At 31.5% G+C, this 25,439-nt stretch overlaps 1 protein-coding gene across 1 annotated transcript in view; it reads right to left on the bottom strand.

Moving 5' to 3' along the window:
- Window positions 1-25,439, bottom strand: part of LOC106469532 (lysophosphatidylcholine acyltransferase 1-like) — a gene marked incomplete at its 5' end in the record, with an annotated part of 58,421 nt that overhangs the window by 22,738 nt on the left and 10,244 nt on the right. Inside the window, 4 exons of the mRNA XM_013930031.2 lie at window positions 6,808-6,958; window positions 14,030-14,155; window positions 23,861-23,943; window positions 24,282-24,336. Of these exons, the coding sequence (XP_013785485.2) occupies window positions 6,808-6,958; window positions 14,030-14,155; window positions 23,861-23,943; window positions 24,282-24,336 (415 nt within the window). The remainder of the gene's footprint in view (window positions 1-6,807; window positions 6,959-14,029; window positions 14,156-23,860; window positions 23,944-24,281; window positions 24,337-25,439) is intronic.

Here is a 25,439-nt window from a genome sequence, read left to right as displayed (position 1 = left end):
GAACTCTTACCGCAATGTTTATTGGATTGGCTCCAAACCATATACTGTAATCAATGTTTTCACAGATTCAAAGTGCAATCATATAATTCTGGAGAATTCTCATTGTAAACACCATAGGATACATAAGCTGATAAATTCCACATCATATTCTCAAAGCAAGGCTTATTTCTGTGCTAGTGCTTTGTTGCTCTCAAGGGTATTGCATTATGATGTCAAGTAAACAGTCTAATGATACAAGCCATGATTTGTTGCTTAATTTTCAGTGGATTTCTACTGAAGAGAAGTACTTTAAAACTTTGTGACCAATAATAAAGAAAAAAGGGCACAGCTAATCCACCTCCTGAGACCTCCTGTTTACAATGCTCCATGTGATGGCAACATGCAACTTATGAACACCAAACAAGGCCTTAAAATTCAGAAATTTAGTCTAGTCAATATGGAATCTAGCTTTGCATGGCTCATTTTTTATATTAAGGGCATCTCGCTACAGAGGGCATTTGGACGCAGTCAGAAGGGTGCCCTTAATATCATTTTGTTTTTAAAATTTTACTTTTGAATTAAGAAGTTAAACACATATAATATTCAAACTGGAATTACATCTATGTTATTATGTTAGTTTACTGACATAAATTGATAATAGTTTTATGTTTAATTAAATTTTGAAAATAATTCTCTAAAACATTGTGACCTGTGCCCTTTGACCTGTCTGTAGCAAGAAGGTTAAGAGGTGAGAATCCACAAACACAAAAGTCAGTAGTAAAAGTTGTCCATATATCTTAATTAACATAATCTAGAAGGATCTTGGTCTGAAAATGAAGCTAACAGGGTATGGGTTCCCAAAATAAGGCTTCCAGTCATACCTCCCTTTTAACCATACCACAAGCAACTGGAGAATGGAAAAATTATTCACACTATGGCATATGAAAAAGCCTGCTAGGATTCTGCTGAAGTGCCCTGTCAAACTTTTCCATTTTTATAATTAAAATGGATTTCAAACAGGTACTTAATTCTGAGATACTGAAAATCTTTCATTTTTGAGTTTATCTCATACTGCTAATGAAACATGCAACTTAAAATTTCTGACTGTTCTTTACATATTGTAGAGCATACATCACTCATAATTCTCCACCTTTCCACTTTCACGTGACTTATTGTACAGGCATCACAGGATCTTAGATAAGTTCTGGTTTAGCACAATAATTTAGATTTTATTGCAAGTTGCAGTCAAGATGAAAATTCTGTTGTGGGGATGTGAGAGGGAAGGTATTTCAGAAATACTTGTTTGAAATTTCTATTAATTTTTGAAATGTAAAATTCAACTCAGGTAGAACTTAGCTCTTAACCCTTTAAGTACAAGTGCTATTTTGAACATGTCATGACATTTTAAAGTTACATTCAAAATTTAATTAAACAATTGTTATCAATGTATGTCAATAAGATTAGCGTGACAACATAGCTTATAATTCAAAGTTCTAATATCAATTTCAAAAAAAATATATACAAATTTACAATCTTCATTTTAATCGTCACATGACCTTCAAGCATTCTCAATTCTCCCCCTTTTAGTTTGTTTAACTTTAATAGTATAGCATCTACACTTTCTAAGTAATGTAAACACAATCTATAAATAATGACAAGGTCAAATGTACAGTTTACAAAGTTCTAGCTTCTCTATTTGGTAAGATGTCCACAATGTTTCCCAATCCACGACTGAAGCTCTGCTCATTTATCCTTAACCCATTAACTGCGGATGACAGATATTTCCGTCATTGAAGTTCTAAGGCACAGCTGCAAATGATGGATATTTCCGTCATTCGCACATATATAACTATAACTCTATGCGAATGACGAAAATTACTGTTTTATTGTGATTGGTGGCAACTCAGTTTTATCTATGAGTCAGAAAACAGCAACTGACCTGCTCCTGCTGCAGTTAATTGGTTAACTTTCAAGACAGTTTTCAAAACCCTGTGATCTTACTTGACATACACATTTATAACTAACAGAAAAAGCTTATATTCTGTTTCAAACTTGTAACTGTTTTTGTGAATTTGGCAGCCACAGACATTAGTCCAGATGAAGTGACTGATGTGTGTGTATGTTTGTATGTGTGCAAGTGAAATTGATGCTCAAGGCATTAAGGACTTTTTTAAACTTATTTATAGCTTAGTTAAAAAGCCAGTTAAATAAAGTTGGTTTTGTGCATTCTATTTTTTTGATAAAGTTTGTTTTATTCTTTTGTTGCAGGTTTGTCATTAAACTTACAAGAGTGCATTAAAATTATCTTGTTGTGTGGACATGAAGGATGGACACAGAGAAATAGCTGTGGAGTTCAATAACAAACATCCGAAAAGAAATCCAATATCTCAATCATGCTGTATCATTTACAAACATGTTTCGAACATGGCAGTGGCCATTTTGAACAAATATTGTAACTATGTCTTTAAATAAAATATATTTAAATTGATTCCAGACTTTATAGACAGACACCTTGTAATATAGGTTTAAACGGCAGAACTATTGGCAATTTCTGAAAGAGAGGATGTTACAGGTGGGCATGACAAATGGTGTCTAATTTTCTATTTTATAGCTCGGTAACCAAATAAGATTGAACACTATAACATTTTCCTGAGTGATGACAACATTATAATGAGCAATTTACATTAAATGTTATACTTCTTTGAGGGGGGTAAATAAATTAGAGAAGAGGGGATGCCTAGAGAGTAAATTTCACAATTCTCACACTAGGGAAAATTCTAATTTTTTTAAGTATTGCCTTACTAAAAGTAAGATCTTAAAATTTATATACTATTAAAATATGGATTATTAGCTATGCTTTTATGCTACATTTATTGGTATACCATGAAAAGAAAGTAGTTTAATAAATTGTAAACATAACTCACTACAATCTCATAACATGTGCAGAAAAAGATGTCCATGGATAGAGGGTTAATTATTTTATTTGTTTTGAAGGCAAAACTATTCACAATCCCAGACACACTGGAAATGGTTAACAATAGGTGTTGAGTAAAATATAAAACTCACAACGTTTACAGATTCCAAAATAACCACAGATGGCAAATGGAATCCTAAAACTGAATATATAGCGCTATGCTGAAGGTCAAATAGCAAAAACGTATGAAGATTTATCCCCATGCCAGCCTCTAAGGTGTATGATAAATGAAACAGAGACCAGAAGGCCCAAATAATAGCCAAATGGTGAATGTGAAGAGATGTAATCTGAAACCAACACTTAAGGTGGTCAGGAATATCATGATAAACAGGGAGTAGCAGCTGCACAAAATAATTCACTGATGTGGATGGAGCAAAATCTATGGAACAGGAATTGTCGTAAGTTATAAACAATCTATGTTGATTCCCTCAAAAATATTCCATAATAGGAACAAACAGCAATGACCAGATGTAGAAAATGTTCTTCAGGAGGAGAATCAATGTCATAAAAGTATGTAATGACCATCTCTTAATGTCTCTGATAGAAGGCTTTAGCAAGATACAAGTACACAACCTTCCTAGAAAAAAGATAAGAAACATCAATGACAAAAATATCCCACCATCTCCTCCCAAAAGCAAGTAACAAAATATGTCTCCAGGGAAAAAAGTTAAAAAAAAAAAGAAGTTCAATAGAAGAAGCCAGGTAACTTAAGACCAGACTTCAATCCAACTGAGAACATCTAGATAACCATGGAATACATAAACAAAAAGTACTGAAATCATCTCACATGGCACAAGCATCCTCACATGTAATGGAAATAGGTTCAATATTGAAAATATAAATTATATGAGAGAAAAATAAATTAGACTAGCAGTAATGTTATCAGGAAGGGGACTACCACTGCAGCAGAAAAATCCAGACCCACAGACTCTGATGGCAATTAGGCTTAAGAAAAAGATCAATTATTATCAGAAACAAAAGAAAATTTAGAATGTTAAACAAATTAAGTGTCCACATGATTGTGACACAGGCCAGAAATACCAGTATACAAATAGCCTAAATACACTGAACAATAAGGGCTGAGAACTGTAACAAATTTATTATGTATTTATTTTTAGTATGCACATTGTTTAGAATAAATTTGTATTTAAAAATATGCGTAACTTATAGTGTCAGATATGTATTGCGTGTAACGAATTTGTTATATATTTATTTTAATGACAACGTTTGTTGGGATTGAGTTTATAAGTAAAAACACGCCTAGCTTACAGTGTTAGTTATGTACGGCGAAACTCCTACCAATTCTCCAAGATTGTAGAATATTCATGAATGCAAGAATCAACAATATGTCCACTTCCTAACCGGTTAAATATAGTTCAGTATTGTTCTTGTGCCTATAAAAGGCGACGCACCAAAAAAAAGAGAAAACATACAAGTCTGCTAGGAAACTGTTACAACCGTGTACACTATAAACAGCAATTTTGCTATCTTTTACCAACCAGAAAATATACAACATTTGACCAGGAACAGTTATAAATTTTGAACCTCAGTGAATTCTCATCAAATGTTAGTATCTTTCCAAAAATATTACTGGTTTCTCATCGGACATTAATGTTTTTATGAAAATATTACCTTACTTCAATGGTCCATATATCGACTTCAAGTTAAATCATTGGATATCAAGGAGACTCTGAACTAGGAAGATGATTTAGGCTATTTGTAAGTTAGTGAAATTTCTGTTTATGAAATTTTGTTTGTAATAATTAATCATAATAGTTGCTATTGTAAATTATACAGTTTTGTATATATATATATTAAAACGAAGACGGTGTGTGTCAATCTTGTTGGCAGATAGCATAAATTAACTAAAATATTGGCTTTGGACTATTTGAAATTTTCAATACGTAACATAATGAATTGGGGGCTCATCCAGGATCTGAATCAGAGACAAAATTCGGTCTAAATTATAATTTAAATCATAATTGAATTTATATTTATCAGTGCAAACAGGATTTGATCATGTTGGATTATCAAGATTTTCTTGTATCACCCTCCCTAGAACAACTGGTAAAATATAACAAAAATGAATTGCTTGAAATTGCCAAAGTTTTAGAACTGGAAGTTAAAAGGTCAATGAGAAAAAAATGAACTAAAAAAGCGTATTATAAAAATACTAGTCAATGATGATTTGTTGCCTGAGGAAGCATTAGGGGAATACTCTAGTGTCCCTACTAGCCAATCAGGGTTGAGTGATAAAGATAGATTAGAGATTCAGCTAAAACTCAAACAAATCGAGCTCGAACAAATTCGTATTGAAGCTGAGAAAAAACAAATTCAAATTGAAGCTGAGAAAGAAATTAGGCTGAAAAAAAAAAAAGGAAATTAGACTTAACTGCGATCGACCAAGGCAAAATAACAACTTTGAACTTAATCGATATGTTAAAGTACCGCCGTTCAATGAAAATGAAGTAGATAAATATTTCCAACATTTTGAGAAGGTTGCCCAAATCATAGAATGGCCCACCGAAAAATGGTCATTATTATTACAAAGTGTCTTAACCAGTAAAGCACAAGAACTTATGCCACTCTCTTTTTAGAAGATTGTACAAATCATGATAAGGTTAAAGCAGCTATTCTCAAAGCATACAAGTTAGTACCGGAGGCTTATCACCAAAAGTTTAGAGGTTATCGGAAACAAGATAATCAAACTTGTATGGAGTTTGCCCACGAAAGGAGGTTTATTTTGATCAATGGTGTAATTCGATACATATTGGCGATAGTTTCGACAAACTAAGACAATTATGTCTAATTGGTGAATTTAAATGTTGTGCAAGTGACAACCTCAAAACTTACTTACATGAAAAGAAAGTTGAAATGCTACAGGAATCAGCTGCTCTTTCCAATGACTATACTTTAACACTTAAACTGCTTTTCATAAAAAGAAATTCCTACCATCTCAACAAAAACCTGTATCTGTTCAATCCACTAAAGTTGAGGATTCTTCCAAAAAATCCAGCTTCCCTAGTTCTTTATTTATTATTATAAAAGTAACTAAAATGTAAAAATTAGAAACTTGTTAGGTTAGACATGGTAAGATAATGAAAAAAAAATCTTAACAACGTATGCTTGCAAGCAGCCTATGTGTTAAATAATTTGATATAGTAATGTGAGCTGTATGTTCTCAGTGTGAGTTACAGCCTGTTTGGGGGGAATTACAAGTTATGCACAGTTCAAATGTCAATAAATCAACAGAATTAGGTATAAAGAGTTCTGTACTGTTACAAGCCTTAAGATACTTAGGATAAACAATTGCAGTTTCCTGTTACAGTTTATAGTCATTCTAGAAAGAAAAAAAAGGTAATTTAGATTTATTTCCTAATTTTTTAAGGTGGTTATGAGATTGGTCAAGTTGACCAAATAGGTATAGAGTTAGGGTAGTGAAAATAGCAAAAACTTTATGTTTAATCTGAAAAACAAAAGTTTGATATTAATTTAAAAGGTTTAAGAAACTAAGCAAATGAAATTTGAAAATTTTCAGATGAAGAAAAGTATTTTTAATTATAACATGAAAATCACTTTGCACTCAGACCAGTCAACATTCTTACTCCATATATATATCTGTGGACAACTTTCAGTAAAAAATTAAAAATTCTGATGTTTTGTCTATGAAAGAGTTTTAATGTTTACTGACAGCTTGCTGATTTTCATGTACATAACATTAAGTACTTTCAGAGTTATAGTATGTATACCTTCAAGGTTCATGTTACTTACATGGTGGTTAAGAGGCTGTGTAAAATACACAAGCCTGTTGCAAAAGAGATAAACATTAATGAAAAACTGATATATTATTTAACCTGATCAAAGGCATCAAATCCATTTTTGATGATTTCATTGAATGGTACTTCCAAGGCACTTGCAAACTCTTCCACCCTCAGAGAGGAACCTTGAACTTGGAGGTAATTTGTTAGAATCTTTGTTTCTTCTGGAATTGTCTCCATCTCCAAACTGGGGGTTTACAGAAATTTAATTAGCTGGTATACATTGACACTGCAGACAACAGGGAAGAAATTGAGAAACAAATTTACCATTTAAATTAACATAAGAGTTCATATTTCAGAAATAAATTTATAGTTTATTAAAATACAATAACAACAACTGTTAAAATAGGCAAGTTCTGATTTTAATAATTACATCTGGGCTCATGGTAACAAGCCATCATCAGGTAAATTTCATTCAAGAGTCAGTCAATACTATAGACTAAAACATTAAAATTATTAAAATCCAAACTTGCCTATTGTAAAAGTTGCTTATATTGTATTTTTTGAATTAATTATGCAATTCAGTAGGTTCTTCATTGAACATTAAATTTATAATTTAATGTAAAATATTATACAATAAATATATCCCGAATCAGTTTAGTATTACGAAAACTTAATGACACTGAGATTATCTTAAACTAAAATGTTTTTCTAATCAGTTTCTAATTCAAAACTAAATCTTCCTTGTATAAATTTGTTCCATTCAGAGTTAAACAATGACATTAAAACATTTACTACAAATGAAAAACCTGTATTCAAAGACCTAAAAAAATTCTTTGCAATACCTAAATGAAAAAACAATTAGATGTGCATTTATAAGCTAACAGCACCATATTTTAATAAGAATTTAACTAAACTAAAGATTTTAGACCTTTCAGATAAGTAAAAAAAACAAACCTACACAGATTAATAAGGTGTAAATTAAAACTGGAGACATTTTGAGTGGCATATACATTTGAGACATTGGTCAATAATTATAACAATAATAGATCTATTGGTTCTTCTAGGCCATCTTATGCACTAAAGTAATCACTAAAAAACACAGTCAGCCCTCATCATTCAAATACTTATCAATCTTTTCCTTAAACTCCCTTAAATTAACTGCATCTACCATTTGAAGGCAGCTCGCTCCATAGTACAACCATCTAGTTAGAAAATAAAGCTATCTTTGCTGAAGATGACTCCTAATCTGTCAAATGTATATTTGTGTTCCCTAGTTTTACCATTCTAACCATTAAGTATGAAAAAAAACAAAGATGATGCATCAACATTATCAATCCCCTTAACAATCTCAAACACTTCAATCAGATCCCATCTAACTCTTCTTTTTTGAAGAGAAAACAATTTCAGAGATCTTAATCTCTCCTCATATGACATCATTCCAACAATTCAATGTATTTTCTAAAGAAAGGAGCCAAAGATTGAACACAATACTCCTAACATGGGCTAAACCAATGACATTTTAACTTCTTTAGAACTGTATTCAGTATTTCTGTAGATACAACCTAAAATCCGGTTTACCTGGCATTGCTTGGATGGCTTAAGAGACTGATGAACCAGAACACCAGGATCTTTTTCTTCCATAACATTGTTAAGGTTATTCCCATCAAAATTATTCTTATAATTTAAACTGTGATATCCAACATGTATAACCTTGCATTAATTATCATAAAAGGCCATCTGCCATTTATTTGCCCAACTTAACAAATAATTCAAATCCTTTTGTAAAGCAGCAGGATCTTCCTCAGAGCCAGCAACACCCAAAAACATCAGCAAATTTAAATAATCTATTTATCATTCCTTTATCTATGTCACTGATGTAAATAAAAAAAGAGCAAAAGTCCTAAGATTGGACTCCATTTACAATAACCCTCTGCTTTCTTCTAGCTAGCCAGTTTTTTTTATCCAATGAGCCAACCTATCCCCTAGTTCTACAGAAATCTTTTAACCAGTCTTATATGGGGCACCTTGTGAAATCCTTTCAGAATGTCCAGATACACCAAATCAACACCCATATCCTCATATACACAAGCACTAACCTTTTCAAAGAATGTCAAAAGATTAGTAAGACAAAATTTCCCCTAGTGAAACCATGTTGATGATCCAACAAAATTTTAAACTTTGTTAAATTACTTTGCAAAGCATCTTTTTATCAGACTTTCAAAAAATATTTTCACCACTGATTTAAGATTAATAGACCTGTAATTACTGGGACAATTATTATCATTTCCATTGAAAAAAGGAGTAACATTAGCCAATTTCCCATCTTCTGGCACCTACCCATTATTCAAAGACTTACAAAAAATAGTAGCAAGTGGCTCACATATCCAATCATTAACCTCTTTCAAAACCCTTGGATAAATATTATCTGGCCCAGGAGCTTTATCATTCTATAAACTTCCCAATTATTTTATTACAAGCTCAGAATTGATGTGATCATCTTGTTCAATTTTGTTTCCATTTAGCAACTATTCAGGATTAGGAATATTTCTTAAATCTTCTTAAGAAAAATTGAAGAAAAAGTAGAATTCAATATTCCAGCCATCGCAAAAGATATTAGTCTTCCTGTATCATCTCTCAAAGGCCCTACACTCCCTTCAACATTTCGCTTACCCTTAATGTATTTGAAGGAATCTTTACTATTAATGTTTACATTTTAGGCTAGCCTTTTTTTTTTCATATACTTTTTAATTTCCTGTTTGACCAACTTTCTTGATCTTCTATAATTCTCCAAATTTCCCATGATTGCAGTCAATTTAAATTACTTATCTTTATAATGCTTTTCTTTAATTTTATCCTTTATAAGTCAATCTGGTGTTTTTTTCAGCTATCCTCTTGTTTTTCTCTCAGAGACGTCCCTCTTTTGAATATTCAATAACTTATTTTTAAAATGTTTACATATTTGATAAGTATCTCTAATTAATTCACTTACCAACTTCACAACAGACAATTTTTGTTTTATCTGTACAAACTTTATTTTCTTGAAGTTTGGAATCAAAATCTCATTATTCCTTATCTCCATATAGAGGAAAACATAAAATCTAATCAAGAAATGATCACTTGCACTCAGATGTTCTACTATCTCCACCCTATCAACCATTTCTCTATAAATAAATCTAAAATAGCATTATTTCCAGCAGGTTCCCTAAATAGCTGTTGAAGAAAAACCATCCTGAACAGTTTGTAAAAAACCTGCCTCCCTCATGATTTGCTTCTAACAACTAGAAAATGGGGAGAAAATGCAGTGAAAAGTTCGGAGGAGCATCAACACTACAGACAGTGCAAGGGGAGACCATAAAAACCCTATTTTGAAAAGCAGACTACTCCTAGTTCATTAAGTCTATGGAATGGCAGGGCAACTATCCCCTTCTGCTTTACTCATGGGTTAATATGGTCTGGAACAAGCATATAAATGAACAAATATATCATGAGCAAAACCTACGAGTTATCTTGTGGAACACCCCATCTCAATAGTGTGCATTTAGTGGCCACGGAAATGATAATTAAGTCATCACAGCCTCACAGTACAGATTTTACTAGTTTAACTATACCTGGACAGGCACCACTCCCCACAGAGTGGGATCCATAAAGAAAAAAATGGGACATGCCCCTGAAAAATAAGAGGAAAATATATACAAAAAGGTATCTTACCCAGTCACAGTATCACTGAAGAGTGAAGGATAGTGACAGGTAGAAGAAAGTACCCCAACGAGAAAGAAACAGCTACCCGAAGCAGATAATGAGAAATAAATGTACGAGGTTTAGTCCCAGTGCTCAATGGAAGAAGTACCTGCAACATACGATGAGGGTGAGATGTAGGTAAAAGGGAAGGTGCCTAATCAGAGTGAAGACACCAGAAATTGATTATGGGAAAAAAAGACACAAGGAAGAAAAGATCAATCGAATCAAAAGCCAAATCCAAAGGAGGAAGGAAAAAGTCACAAACAAAGGAATTGTGCCAGGGAATGAAACAGCAGGAAAGAGAACCAGAGGAAAGAAGCCTTGAAGGTAATGAAGCAACCGAGAGCAGGTACGGGACATAGAAGGCCAACTGGATCTGACTGGGATTAAAAGTGGGAGATAAAAGGAAACGAAAAGGAAGAACATGCCCAGTGAGCCACCAAAGTGGAGGGTAGGAAAAATCGATCCAGAACAAAAAGGACAGATTGAGCTGAAGCAGCAGAGAAAACCAGATCTGTGTTGCCCAGGAAAGAGCAGTCAGAAAGACCAGATGCAAAGTGACAAGGATGAATGAAATCACCCAGGGAAGATGATGAATGGGATGAGAAAATAAATGTATATATAGGTCCCAAACCTGTCTGAATGCAGACAGCCTAGGCAAGTGGATAAGAAACTGGAGACAAAGACACATAGATCTGAAACAAGCTCAAAGGGCAAGGCACAAAACTAGTACCCAATCCTATGATGAACAAACATTCAGTGCCACAAGGGAAGAAGAATAGGAACGTGGGCATAAGAATACAAAATGTCGACTGTGGGCATCCTCAGTCCTGGAAAAAAAAAAAACCATAGTGTGATAAAAGACAATATAGAAAAAAGGAAAAGATCCAAGAAGCGAATGAAGTTGGACAGATCAATCATAGAACTCCAATCTGCATCGAGAATACATGAGTAATGGAGGAAAGCTTAATGTAGGACAGGTAAATGATAAGAAGGTGGTAGACATGGAACATGAATAAAGAATGCAATGGCCAAAGAGACAAACAAGCAACAACAACAAAAAATCAAATGTAGCAATACAGATGCCCCCAAAAAAGGGACCAGTGGAGTAAAACAGCTGTCTGTAAGTCCCAACTTGGTACAAGACAGTGTCAAATCCCAGAAGATCCCAAAAGCAAAAAAGCCATGTTTGTAGAGAAAGAGGCAAAGATGGCAATCCCCCCATCATGGAGGTAAGGAGGAAGGTATCCCAAGAAATAGACAGAATGCCTCAAAAAGGAGGTGTATGGCAGCCAATACAGTAAGAGAGGCAACAGAGGAAGACTGGAAAACTTGACTAGGGAGAAAGAAATTAGATTATCAGATTATGCGCCCCATACAGGCAACAGATATTCAAAGTGCAGAGAAGCAAGAAAACAAAACAACAAAAAAATCTGCCTGATGGCAAGCTAAGGCAAAATGAACCAAAGCCCTTTGAGAGCAAGGCATGCCAGCACCATCTCTCAAAAGAGAAACGAAAAGTCCCAGCATGAACTAAAAATAAAATATCTGGAAAAGGGGAGAAAAAAACAGCAACTGTGAAACATGCATAAAAAGGACTGAGATAGGCCTAGCAGACTCCATAGTAGAGGCCTGGGAAAACCAATTCATAATCAGATGGAGGAAAGTTGTCAAAATAGACATTGTCCTGAATGAGTTTGGCAGTTTGTGGAGGCAAGTGAACAATAGTGGGAGAAGGTTGGGCAGACCCCAGACCCAGGGGTCCTTAAAAAGAAAATTAATTGTAAAATTAAGTGTATACTGAGAATAAAAAATTTAGTAGATGGTATTTGTTGAAGAAACAATATAATTAACCTAACTTAAGATTTACCAGTAAGATGAATGACAAGTAAGCCTAAAATTACAAAGACACATGGTAAGCCTAAGCTAATGTTGTAGTACAAAAGAACATCATTAAAAGTGAATTAAAAAAACTCTAATCTTACAAGAAGTAGGTACAAATTTAACTCATTGTATATTATTGAAACCAAATAACTACAAATAATAATATTAGTATCAAAATATTCAAAAAGCTATAACAATATAACAGCCTATCTGTCCAAAGGCGGTGGAACCAAATGTGTGGGCCACGAAACTCAAGGCCCGAGAAAGGTCAACTCATATTATGATCAATATCCCAGTGTATGAAAGCTGACAATTCCTCAGTCAAGTATTGCTACCTGAAGCCTAAGTAATTGTGCTGGAAGTAAATGAAAACATTTTCGAAATGGAAACATAAGCTTCAGTGAAAACCAAAAAAAAGGTGAAGAGCAATAAAAGTAAGTTATCACTTAAAACAGGTAAAGTGAAGTACAAAAAAAAAAGAAAATATTTCCACTTTGTATAATATAATATAAAAATATAATAAAAAAACCATGGAAAGAGAGCACAAACAAAAAATGTCTTAACGATAGCACTGCCAAACGAGAATTGATAGTTCGGTAGTAGAATCGAATAGATGGAGTTACATGCATCAGGAGGGTGTCATACTCCTATTGGTGAAGGGTTGTCACATGATGGTTTGCATGTGAGATGCAGTTGAACCATGTTCATCTTGGGGTTTATGGGAGCTCAAGGTTTGTGACATGCAAAAAAAAAATTTGCATATAGAGAGCAGCACTGAACGAGAGTAGCTATTTATGTGAGTGGAGATATGTACAGTACTGGAAAACTAATTTTTACCTTATGTTTATGTTTATTTTGCCTGATATATAACTTACCAATAAGTGAAATTAGCTTACTTTATGGCTAAAATCATGCTACATTTGCTAAAACAAACTGTAGATTAAACAGTATTAAACTGAAGATAAATGTAACATCAAATCCTCAATTAACCAATGTTTTTATCACTAATTTCTGTCAATACCACAGTTATGATGTACATTACATTTCTAGTTACACACAACTAAATACTAATTTGAACATTTACAATGTATTAAAGACTCAGCAGTTATCAAACAGTAACAGAAACAGTAATTTAAACTTTTAAGTTAAAAAATTTTCTTTCTTATTTAGTAACACTGGTGAAAACTATTTTAATCTAATATTTAATAACTCTGTTATCCTAATCCATTACTAGTAGTAGTAGTAGTAGTAGTAGTTAGATTAAAAAAAAGCCTTATTATCTATGATAGTATCAAGCCTAATGTTGTAACTTTATTATTAGCTATACCTGTAGTAATAATATCTAAAAGTGTCCAATCTTAACTAAACTAAATAAAATACTCTAAAATAACAACTCTAGACTTTAAAACATTGAAAATATACCTATCTTCTGCAGGAGAATGCTATAACCTACAGCTACAATTATTACTTTGTCTTAGAGTTCAAACCTTCCATCCATTACTCTCCTTTAACTTTGTTTATTGAAGCAAGTTTCTTTTTGCCACAGATTGTGAAATATTACTAATACACAAATTTATTTTATCTAATAATGTAAAACTGCATTCTAGATCTAATAAGTTAAAAACAAGAAAGTATAAAGCAGTACCTTCAAAAGTGTATCATAAAAATAAAATCAAAAGGAAAATACACTTACTTTAATCTGCTTCTCATTTTCAACAGCTTGATCACAGCCACAGTTTGAGGTAAATTTTGCTTTTGGGCCATTGTGATATACTGAAGATCATCAAATGAATAACAAGACACTGGCAAGTCCAAGGCTCTGTTAATATATTACATCAAAATAAAGTTTTAAAGGAATATATACACAAAAGTGATAATAATAATAAAAAGTTCATATTAATACCTCAAATTTTATAATCATTTTTAAGCAGTTGTTTGTTTATTTTCATAAACTTAATTAATCTTATTAGTTTTATGTAACTGTTAAGTCACTTAGCTCAAAAACCAAAATATTAACATTTTCCTTATATGAAAATGTATTGCAGATAAATACCTTCTGTACTCTATTAAGAGCTATTACCTCATGTGCAACTGCCATGGAAATTCTTGCACGTGCCTCAAGTCTTGAACAAACTCTCACCTCTACACGTGTCTATGGGTAATCCTTTAGAGTATAATATAATTGTCATGATGATATAGTCCTCAATCAATAAGGGGGTGACATAACCCCCTTACAAAATGTCCTATAGGAGTTCTATAAAATCCTATAAGACATCCTAAGTGATTCAATAAGATCATATGAGAAATTTAAAGGACATCACTATATCCTTTATGTGTAAGACCATTAGTCCAATAGGACAAACTGCCATCCTATAAGATACGAAGTAGGTTTATACAGTCTTATAGGACAAACTAAAGTCTTATATGATACAGACAAAGTTAAAATCAGTCCAATAGGACAAACTGCCATCCTATAAGATACGAAGTAGGTTTATAGACAGTCTTATAGGACAAACTAAAGTCTTATATGATACAGACAAAGTTAAAATCAGTCCAATAGGACAAACTGAAATCCAATAGGAAACAAATTAGAAACCGATTCATGATGGGGAAATTGAAGCTTAATAATGAAGATGGTTAATAAAACATAAAACATTTTATTTAAACGTTGCAAATAAAATATTTTATGTTTTATCGACTGTCTTCATCTTCATTATTAGGGAACAAATTAGGTTTAAACTCAGTTTTATAGGGCAAACTGAAAAATCTTACAAGATACAGAAGACAGATTCACTAGACTTGAAACACTCTTAATAAAAAACAAATTACCACTTGATATATCCTGCAAGTTTTAGATCTTCAAATTAGTGTTTCCATAAATATAACATAGAACTATATTTTTGTTGGGCTTAGTGAGTTTTTTTTTTTTTGGTCATTGGATCACCAGTTTCTAGTGATAAGGTTATATGAGAGAAAATAAATCATAATCAGCACTATATAGAAATTTCCTAAAATTCTGTCTTAATTCCAAACATTCTTGGAGAGCATTTTAATCTTTAGAAATAGTTATCACATATTGTTTAAGACATAAGAATTAACCAGCATTAGTTTTACTAAGCAATTAAATATTTTATAAATTAATTTTAATGAAAGAAACATATAAAAATGTCAAAGAAACATTTTATTTTCAAAAATATCACATATAATACACATTTAAATACATCTATTAAGTTAAAGACATGATATTAAACAAAGAAAACTTTGACCATATACATTACACTAGCCATTTTAGTTAAACACTAAAATCAGTATGTGTTTCCAGTTAGCTTAATACATAATTGTATAGGTAAATTTATGTATAATCATAGAAAAATTTAAAAAGTTCAATGTAGGATTTTTATTTAATTTCTCTCTTTTATGTTTGTTATCACTTTTCATTTTGACACATTTCTTTTTAATATCTTTTACAAAAAATGCATCAATTCACTGAACTTCCTTCATTTCCATTAAAAGATTTGTGGAGATATTTATAGGTGCTATATTAATAAAATCTTTAACTTTTACTAATGGTTTTACTAGAACAATACTAGTGTCTTTATGAATTCCACACATTTCATTTTTACAATTAACTACAATAGCAGCAATAATGTCCACAATTTTGCAATTTTCAAACTCTACTATAGAGTTTGATCATTTTGTATTTCTTTTATTGCTCTTTGTATGGTGTAAAACATGTTGAAAAACAAATCTGTTATAAAAAATACCCATTTCCCTCAAATTACATGTTTAACCAAGCAATCTACAAATAGCAATATATTCAATAACTGAAATTTTATACTCTTCTGGAAAACCAAGAGTGATTAATTCACTACCAAGTTTTCTAGAATGTAACAAATGAATCCTCATAGAGGCTATTAATATGTTAAGCAAACAGCTCGCGTGTTCATTTTGTGTTTATAAAATTCTTGTTTGTTTCTGAATTTCTTGCAGAATACAGTAAGTCTCACAGATCTGCTTGGAGATGTACTGTTCCTTTAAAAATGTTTTTTTAAAACGTTGTTATAATCGTCATATATAAAAGCAGAGGTAGACCACAGTGGTCCCTAATAATAACCACTTTTTGAAAAAATGTGTAACAAAAAAAGGAATGTTAACTGTAATATAACATTGTCCATACAGAATTTCAGTCTCTTCCACAAGCCTTCTTAGGACAAATTCCACTTTTTTCAACAGTTAATTTGGCTATTGAATCATCAAGAAGTTTGTAAACTGAATATTCATATGTTATATGAATATAATCTAAACAATGAACTACAAAATGGTCTTGATAGAAGATTTCTTTCGATACAGAAACAGAATTTTAAACCTACAACATGTCTAAAAGCACCCACCTTTCCCAAACCACAAACAAACTAAAGACCTCTGTTCTGTCATTACTCCATATTGCAGCTAGCATGTGATAATTGAAATGACAATGAAATTTTAAAGTTTAACGTAATTTTATATGTTTAAAGATAATTTTACATTTATCCAAATTCATTGTTTTGTTAACTAATAAATATCTAATGTACGAAAGTATTTTCTGATTTCGCCATTAGTCACATATTAGCTAATCAGACTGAACTTTGGAAACCAAAGTTTTAATGTAAGATTCATCATGAAGTTGAGCGTGTTACTGTTAAATAAAAATGCATTTGTTTTAATTGATTTCTTTGAAGAAAATGCTGTGGAAATAGGACTTTTACACTGGGTGAAAAACTTCAATAGGAATGAAGTTTTAAAGTTTTAGATTAAGGTAAAAAGTGTAGTTGAAGTTCAATGGCCAGAGGGTGGTTTAAAACCTGGAAGCAAAGGTAAACTAAGAAAGAAAAATTCAAAGTGGAATCCCTGTCCTGAATATATATATTGGCAGTTGATAAGTGTTTTAGCTTATACATTACTTTGTAGTTATTTTATAAATATAAACATTTAAAAATTACTTGTATTCATTGTATATTAAATCATACTTTACAACTTCAGTAATATTATTAAATATTTAATTTTAATGCAGTATTGGGTACTACTATTACTATTATTATTAAAGGAAATACCAAAAGTTGGAGACATACAAAAGGGGTGTTACTATGACAAAGATGTAGTTATGTTACACTTTCTAGAAATATATACATATTTAGAATATTTTAAATTGATATTTACTGCAATTACTCAGTTTTACACAATAGTTTTTCAGACTGAGGCATCAGAAACTTAACATGCACGACAACTGACATGCCCAAAGTGATAAAGACCAAACTTCAAGAGGTGTTTCATATTTATTAGAATCTATCATTGACATATAAAACTTTTATCTTTGAGAACAATTGTATGATGCATTGAACTTATATATTCTCTGTCTCTGACATCTAATTCATCTTGCTACATTTTACCTGTAAATATAATTTAACTATAAGAGAAAAGTATTTTTAAACATGAATTTGTTTAGTTCTTTAACACAACATATATATATTTATTGCAAAAAATGCACATGATCACCCCTTTTGTGTATCAGACTTTTTCGCCCCTGTATATTAACTACAACTAATACAAGATAGTGATACAGCGTACATTTCTGTTTCTAGAACTAGTATTAATTGTGCTATATGTAATATAGTATCATTTAGTAATTACATATTTCTATTTGTATATAATATTCATATATTCATTATTACCAATATTATGATAAAAAAACTACTATCACACAGTTTTAATTTGAAATTTTTTATAATTGTGCTGGTTTATCATTCTCCCATAGTTGTGTTGGATATCATAAACTAACCTTTACTAATATTTCATTAATTGTTCCATTTGTTAGCGAATTTGTTATACATTCTATCACAACTGGAATGATCTAAGATAAATATAAGAAACTGAAAATATATATAACATTTACCACTAGACTTTTTTAAAACATGTTTGTAATACTAGTTCATATATAATATTTTATAGGAAATGGTTGACCTCAGTAGTAAAATTAAAATAGCAAAGAAGAAGTTACAGTTATGAAATCATCACGAATTAGTGTCAGGCATGTTAAGAATTCTTCACACACCAGAAGAGTTATGAAAAATCATTGACAGGAATTCAGTCAAATGCACACAAAGGAAAATAAGAGAAAGAAACACTTGATAAAGACAACATTGATGCCATTGTAAGTAAGTACTGTTTTCACCAGATATATTATAAATTCTCACATAAAGTTTTTTCATAAATTAACATGTAAAAATGTTATGAAACAAACTTAAAGCATAATAATATCTGATAACTAACTAGTTGTTATTACTTTTTTAGTATATACAACAAAGAAACTGGCAACAACAGAAAGGGATGGGAAGGAAGCAATAACAGCCAAATTTAATAATGATGCAAAATTAATTCAATGAAAAAATTAGCCAGAAAATATCTAATCAAAATATTATGCCATTTTTTAAGTGAGAAATAAAAAACATTATTCTGTGAAATCTGTTATGATCATGTATTTATTAATTTCAACACAATAAATTTCAACTCTGTAAACTTACCAAAGTCACAGTACAAGTAGGTTACATAATTCTCATTAAATTTCATTCTCAAAATAAAACTAGTACATGAAATACTTTGGAAGTTGACAGGTACTTTCCTAAAACAAGTAGTTTCAGAAAAACAAATTATTCAACTTCTATTTATTTGAACTTTGAAATATTAGGAAATAACCCTTCTACTTGTACATTTTTAAAGACTACATTGTTACTATAGAAGGCACTCATTTGAAAACAAAATGATATATTGAGCTTTTTTTTAATAAATTTCATTAAATAAAATGATTTAGTAGAGACAATGTAATATTTAAAAAATCAAATCTGTAATATGAGCCATTTTTCTATGTTTCTACATTTTTTAAAATTAAGTCCTGTGATATTGCTCGAGGGAAAGACAAAATGGCTTTGGTACTCGTAAGGTAAATTTAAACAAAACATTTCAACTCTGTAAATTTATCAATGTCAATAGTATGTATATTATTGAAATATGAGAGTGTGCAATCTAAAACATCTTTTGTTTTAAACTTCAATTTTAGCTATTTTCAGTTCCTTTTAATTCTCTTATTATTCAATTTGTTTACATAAATTATTGATTTTTTTTATAAAGGCTATCATGAATGGAATGAACTTGGATAAGTATAAGAAACTGAGAATACATATAATAACATTTACTACAAGCACTCTTTTAAAACATTTTTATAATTCCAACTTAAGATGATATTAAGACAAATAAATACTATAAGTAGGCACATAAACCCATTGTGTGCATTTAAGTTGTCTACATATCTACTTATAAAATTTTAACAGTACAATTCTGCAGGTCTAGCTACAGGATGTGCTAGGTAAACTCTATAGTTTACTGTATACACAATCCCACAGAGTGTCCTATATGCAAATCCTATAGGATACTCTATAAGAAATTCTATAGTGTACTGTATAAACAATCCTATAGTGTGTCCTATATGCAAATCCTATAGGATACTCTTATAAGAGATTCTATAGTGTACTGTATAAACAATCCTATAGTGTGTCCTATATGCAAATCCTATAGGATACTCTATAAGAAATTCTATAGTGTTCTGTATAAACAATCCTATAGAATGTCCTATAAGCAAATCCTATAGGATACTCTATAAGAAATTGTATAGTGTACTGTATAAATAATCCTATAGTATGTCCTATAAGCAAATCCTATAGGATACTCTATAAGAAATTGTATAGTGTACTGTATAAACAATTCTATAGTATGTCCTATAAGCAAATCCTATAGGATACTCTATAATCAGGACAAGCAATTTATCACTAGATTCAAAATCTCTGAGACGTGATCTGATGCAAGTGTATTATGACAGTTGTAGGCCCAATAAAGGAATTCCCCAATAAGGAAATTCCAGAGTGGGTGCATCCCCAATGGTTAATGGAATAAACAATTGTAAAATCATATGAGGGGATCAACAAAGAACGACCTGAAAAGTGCAACCAAAGAAGTTGGTAAGACCTATAAACCTCAGTTATCACACGAAAGATATGCAAAGAACATTTCATTAGAGAGGGAGAGAGAGTGGAAATGTTGAGAAACATCCCTCCCCTCAACTGGTAAGAGAGACATCAGTGTGGAGATGCAAGATACAATTAAAAACTCTACATGTTTCAATGGAAAATGTTCCACCATCTTCAACAGATCGGAAAAACCACGGGAAATTTCATTTTTTATTTTTATACCAGCAAGTGCACAAGTATAATTTACATATTATACAGTGCCATCTACAGAATAAATTTCCAGAACTTCATTTCTGTGGCACCAGGGCCTAGATCTTTATTCAAAATCATTTATGTTTAATTATTTCAAGAGATTCTATTATGCTTATTCACTTTTAGCTTAACTTCTTTAAGTATTTGAACCATATTCTATTGAATGTTATGGAAAGAGTTTGCCACAAGTTTCGCCAAGGCCGAATCACTATTTTAATTTTTCAACAGCGTTTTTGTGTTCATCAATTCAAAAATTCAAATTTCTGCTTGTTTGTCCAATGCAATTCAAGTTACAATTGCAAGAGATTTTATATACCCCACATTTATCCTTTAATTCAATTTTGTCTTTAATACCATTAATGATATTCATTTTTTAGGAACACCTTGTCTATTTTGTTGCGAGTGATGGAACATATGGTAAACATAGTCTTTCTTTATTAACCTTACTTATTATCTGAAGTTTGGTGTATTCTGAAATTTGTAGTTTATTACAGTTTTTATAAATCCTATCTATAATACCAGGCTCAAAACCTCTATTGATGGCTATATATTTCGAATAATTCAGTTCAAGCATAAGATCTTCATTATATGTAGAACCTATAATGGCCCTATGGACAAATGATGAGAAAGAAAACATTTTTTGTGACAATGGGTGACACGATCTTGCATGCAGCAGCATGGCAAATGAGAATGGCTTTCTGTATACTGAAACCCATTCTCTCTTTTCACCAAAACATCCAAAAAATGTAAACAGCCCCTTCTTCCATTTCTAAAGTGAATTGTACTGTAGGGCTGACAGAATCAAGATGTTCCTGGAAATCAATTAATGTATCATTGCCATGTCGCTGCACCAGAAACAGGTCATCCACATATCTCACCCACAAATCTGGTTTTTTTCACTGATGTTTCAACATTAAATATGAAAATTTCTGCTAACAGAGGTGATAAAGGTGACCTCATGAACAAACCTTTAATCTGTTTATTAATTTTACCACCCACCTTAAAATAACTATAATTTATTCATAATTTTGTTAAATTTAAAATATCATCTACTTCTAGACATGAAAACATTTTGCTAGCTAGTAAGCTATTTTCAAAATAACATAGTACTTCTTCTATGGGTACATTTGTAAACAGTGAAATTAATCTGTCATTTTCCTCTATATTGAAATTTTTAATCTTAATAATAAATTCTGATGAATTTTTAACTGTAAATACATGAGAATTTGTTAAAAAAGAACAATAAACTTGGAAATTAACAATGTTGATGATCCATTATCAACAATAGGGCAGAATGGTATCCCAGTTTTAATGTACTTGCTGTAGAGCATAAAACAAGGTAAAATAAAGTAATATGGCATAAGATTTCTTTGTTCATTCATTGTTAAGGTAAGGCAGGTTTTTTACAACTGTTTATTCTGTATTACATTTCTTGGATCTTTATTTCCATGTACACACCATCATTCGGAAGATTTTTAATATTATCTTTATAATCGTTTTTATCTAGTAAAACAATCTGTCCTCATTTGTCTGCTTTAGAAATTATAATGTTATTATTATTGGGAAAACAATGTAAAATTGCTTGAGAACAACCTTGGTATAGGAGTCTAACCTGGTCTGTAAGAAAAGGGGACAAGACAAAGGTCATGGATATAAGATGAAGAGATGTGGATACTCAAAAGAAAAGCAATATAACAGAGATCACAAAAACAAGGAAATCAGATCAAAATAAAGGCAGCAGAGAAAGAAATATAAACTCCAGTGGTAAACACAGAAAAACAATTGCCCCCATCAAGGTCATGATGAAAAACTACAGTGAGGAAGAGAAGGTCAGAGATAAAACTAAGGGGCAAATTAACTAAAGACTAAAAATGGTAGATAGATAAAAATAAAAAGACAAAGAATGAGAAAGAGGAGCACACCAAGCAGAGAGAAAGGACAGATGAGACTGGGACTTAAGAATTATAAAGTGGCCACAACCTGAGACCATTGCAAAGGAAACACAAAGTAGGGCAAGAAAGGTGAGGAACAATGTGGAAGTTGGACAAAGGAAGGCTTACAAAGTAAAAACAACCAAAGAGTCATTATGATATACAGGTAAGAGAGACAGAATAACATGCACCTGGTTCAAGAGTGTAGTGAACAGAAAAATAGAACCCTTATCCTCATGAAGGAGAGAAAAGACAGAAGCAAAGGCTGGATGTAGAACAGTTGGCTGAAATCATCCAAAGGAGAGGCAAGCATCACAAATGGCAATGAAAACAGAATGACAAGGGACCTGAACTGGAGAAGTAAGTAGAAGGGAACCAATTATCTGATGCATGATAGCGGGAACATTATCAGTTAATTTGTTATTACACCACAGTTCAACCCAACTCCATAAGGTTGTGGTAATTTAGGTTATCCACGATGTTGACAGCACCTTGCCACAGTGTAAACTTTGAGACCTGTCACATGCAGGCATGTGCTTTACTAAGTGAGCTAATGGGATCAGTTCCATGAACAGATAAGCTGCCTCCAATTGCCAATTGAGTGAGTTGGAGAAAATACCTGCATCTCAGTACATTTTATCTTTCTTTTGGCATATGTTGTTGAAAGTAGTATACAGCAGAAATGTAGTGGATAAAGAAAACAAAGTTGCAATCAGGTGAATGGAAGGAAAGTGTAACAAGAATTAATGTAGCACTAAATAAAGAAAGGCAGTATATCAAAGCAACTAGAAACTCAAAAAAGCACAGAAAATAACATCTGAACACAGGCATGTGCTAATGCTCACAGGGATTACTGCACATGAAGGTTATGTCACCTTCCTGTTGGTGGAGGGCTACAGCATTATGACAATTACATCATAGTCTGGCACAATATACATAGACACATGTATGGGTGTGAGTTTGTTCAATACTTGAGGCATGCACAGGAAATTTCACAGCAGTTGCATTTTAGGTAACAGCTCTTAGTGGTGCAGAGAGGCAGGTAACATTTATGAAAATCATGACAACTGGAGAGCACTGACAACATTATATATAAAACTAACTTTAAGAAATCTAATGTCAAATGGTTTACAGACCTAAATATCCAAGTATTTTTTTTAATGCTAAATAACAATTTCAATCAAAAAGCAAAAATTTATCACTAATAAAAAAATATTTCAGGTAGGTAGTCTAACAAAAGAAATAGTCTGTTAACAGAGTATAAAATGATTGTGGAACTCCACTCACCGAGCCATTGCAAGCCTGACATTATCAGCATACAAACGAGGATTCTCTTTTTCCTTATCATTAGGTTGATATACAGGAAGATACTAATTAATACAGTTAAAAAAAATTTGATAAGTTATTCTGTTAAACATGATTCACAAAACAACTGATACTTCCTTGTATTTCCTGTTTCAAATATATTTTTTACTTTCAAATATGTGCAATAATTCTTAAAAATGTGAAAACACAGTCTCTAATTCAATCTAAGTTGTTTGAAAAAAACCAGAGATAAATGAACATATTTATCAAACACGTAAAGAGATTATACAAATAGTTTTTACTAATTTTTAGAAGAGTCAATATTTCTGTTCAAAATAACATACTACCTCACAAATTAACATAAAGATTTTTTTACATAAATAGTGGATTAATATGTATTTACCTCGATTTCACAATAGTTTTGAAACTGACATAGAGAAAGCCACAGGAGCTTTAGCCTGAAAAAAAATTTTTCTCATAACTTAAAACCTATTATTCAATCAGACATTCCTACAATTGATTTTTCAAAACTGATGGTTGCATACAAAAATTACCAAATTAACTGATGTGCTATGTTTGATTTTTTTTTAATTTTCAGAAAACTATTTCTAACCTTGAAATTTCATGAGGCCAATATTACTGATTTGCTGTTCCTACTTATTCATGTACCTCCTTTTTCAACTGCTTAGGTAGCTAATAATTTGGAACCTTAAAGTAATGATGTACAATAAGTGTTACAGCCAATTAAAAGGGAAGACATATTAGCCCTCTCAATACAGGTAGCTCATTGTGTGCGTGTCACAAATTTTTAGAAAGTTACATTCAAAATGTAATTAAACTACTATATTATTGCTGTATACAAGTAAATTTGGCATCAAAATATAGTTTACAAATCTAATTTTAATATTATATAGGTTTTAAGTACTTAATTTTAAAAACAAAGTATGAGAATTGTGATGTTTGTTCTCTAGGTTTTCCCTCTTCTCTAATATATTTAACACCCTTCTGAGAAGTATGGAATTTAATGTAAATTACTCATTATAACACAGATATTACTAAGGCAAAGCATAATTTCTATAGCCTTCAATTTTATTTTGTTACAGAGTTACAAACCAGAAAATCAGACCAACTTGCCATGCCCACCTGTCACAACCACTGTTTCATACGTTGCCAACAATTCTTTCTGACTTTTTATACTATATTATTTACAACCAAGTCGAGGTTTTAATCTATCAAATGACATATTATATTACACTGTTTTCAGTACAGAGAATTGACTATTTCATCTTCAGTTTGAAATTTTCTGTCACAGTCCTCAGATCAACAAGCTTAAGGTGAAACATATTTATTGCCCTGTGAAACGTGTCTAACTACTATCTGCGACATTATAAGTTCTAAACCACTCGGGCAACATGCACCTCACGTTACCCTAACAAATTACATTACCCACGAGCTACTATCAGCTGCTAGGGGTGTGTGCCTCATGAAACATTTTTATTATAATATTATTATTATTATTTATTTTACTTAATCTAATCTTAACTAACCTAAAAGGATCCCA

The sequence above is a fragment of the Limulus polyphemus genome, unplaced genomic scaffold (genome assembly GCF_000517525.1).
Source record: "Limulus polyphemus unplaced genomic scaffold, Limulus_polyphemus-2.1.2 Scaffold3532, whole genome shotgun sequence".
Lineage (NCBI taxonomy): Eukaryota > Metazoa > Arthropoda > Merostomata > Xiphosura > Limulidae > Limulus > Limulus polyphemus.
This window is presented reverse-complemented; position numbering and strand designations above follow the sequence as displayed.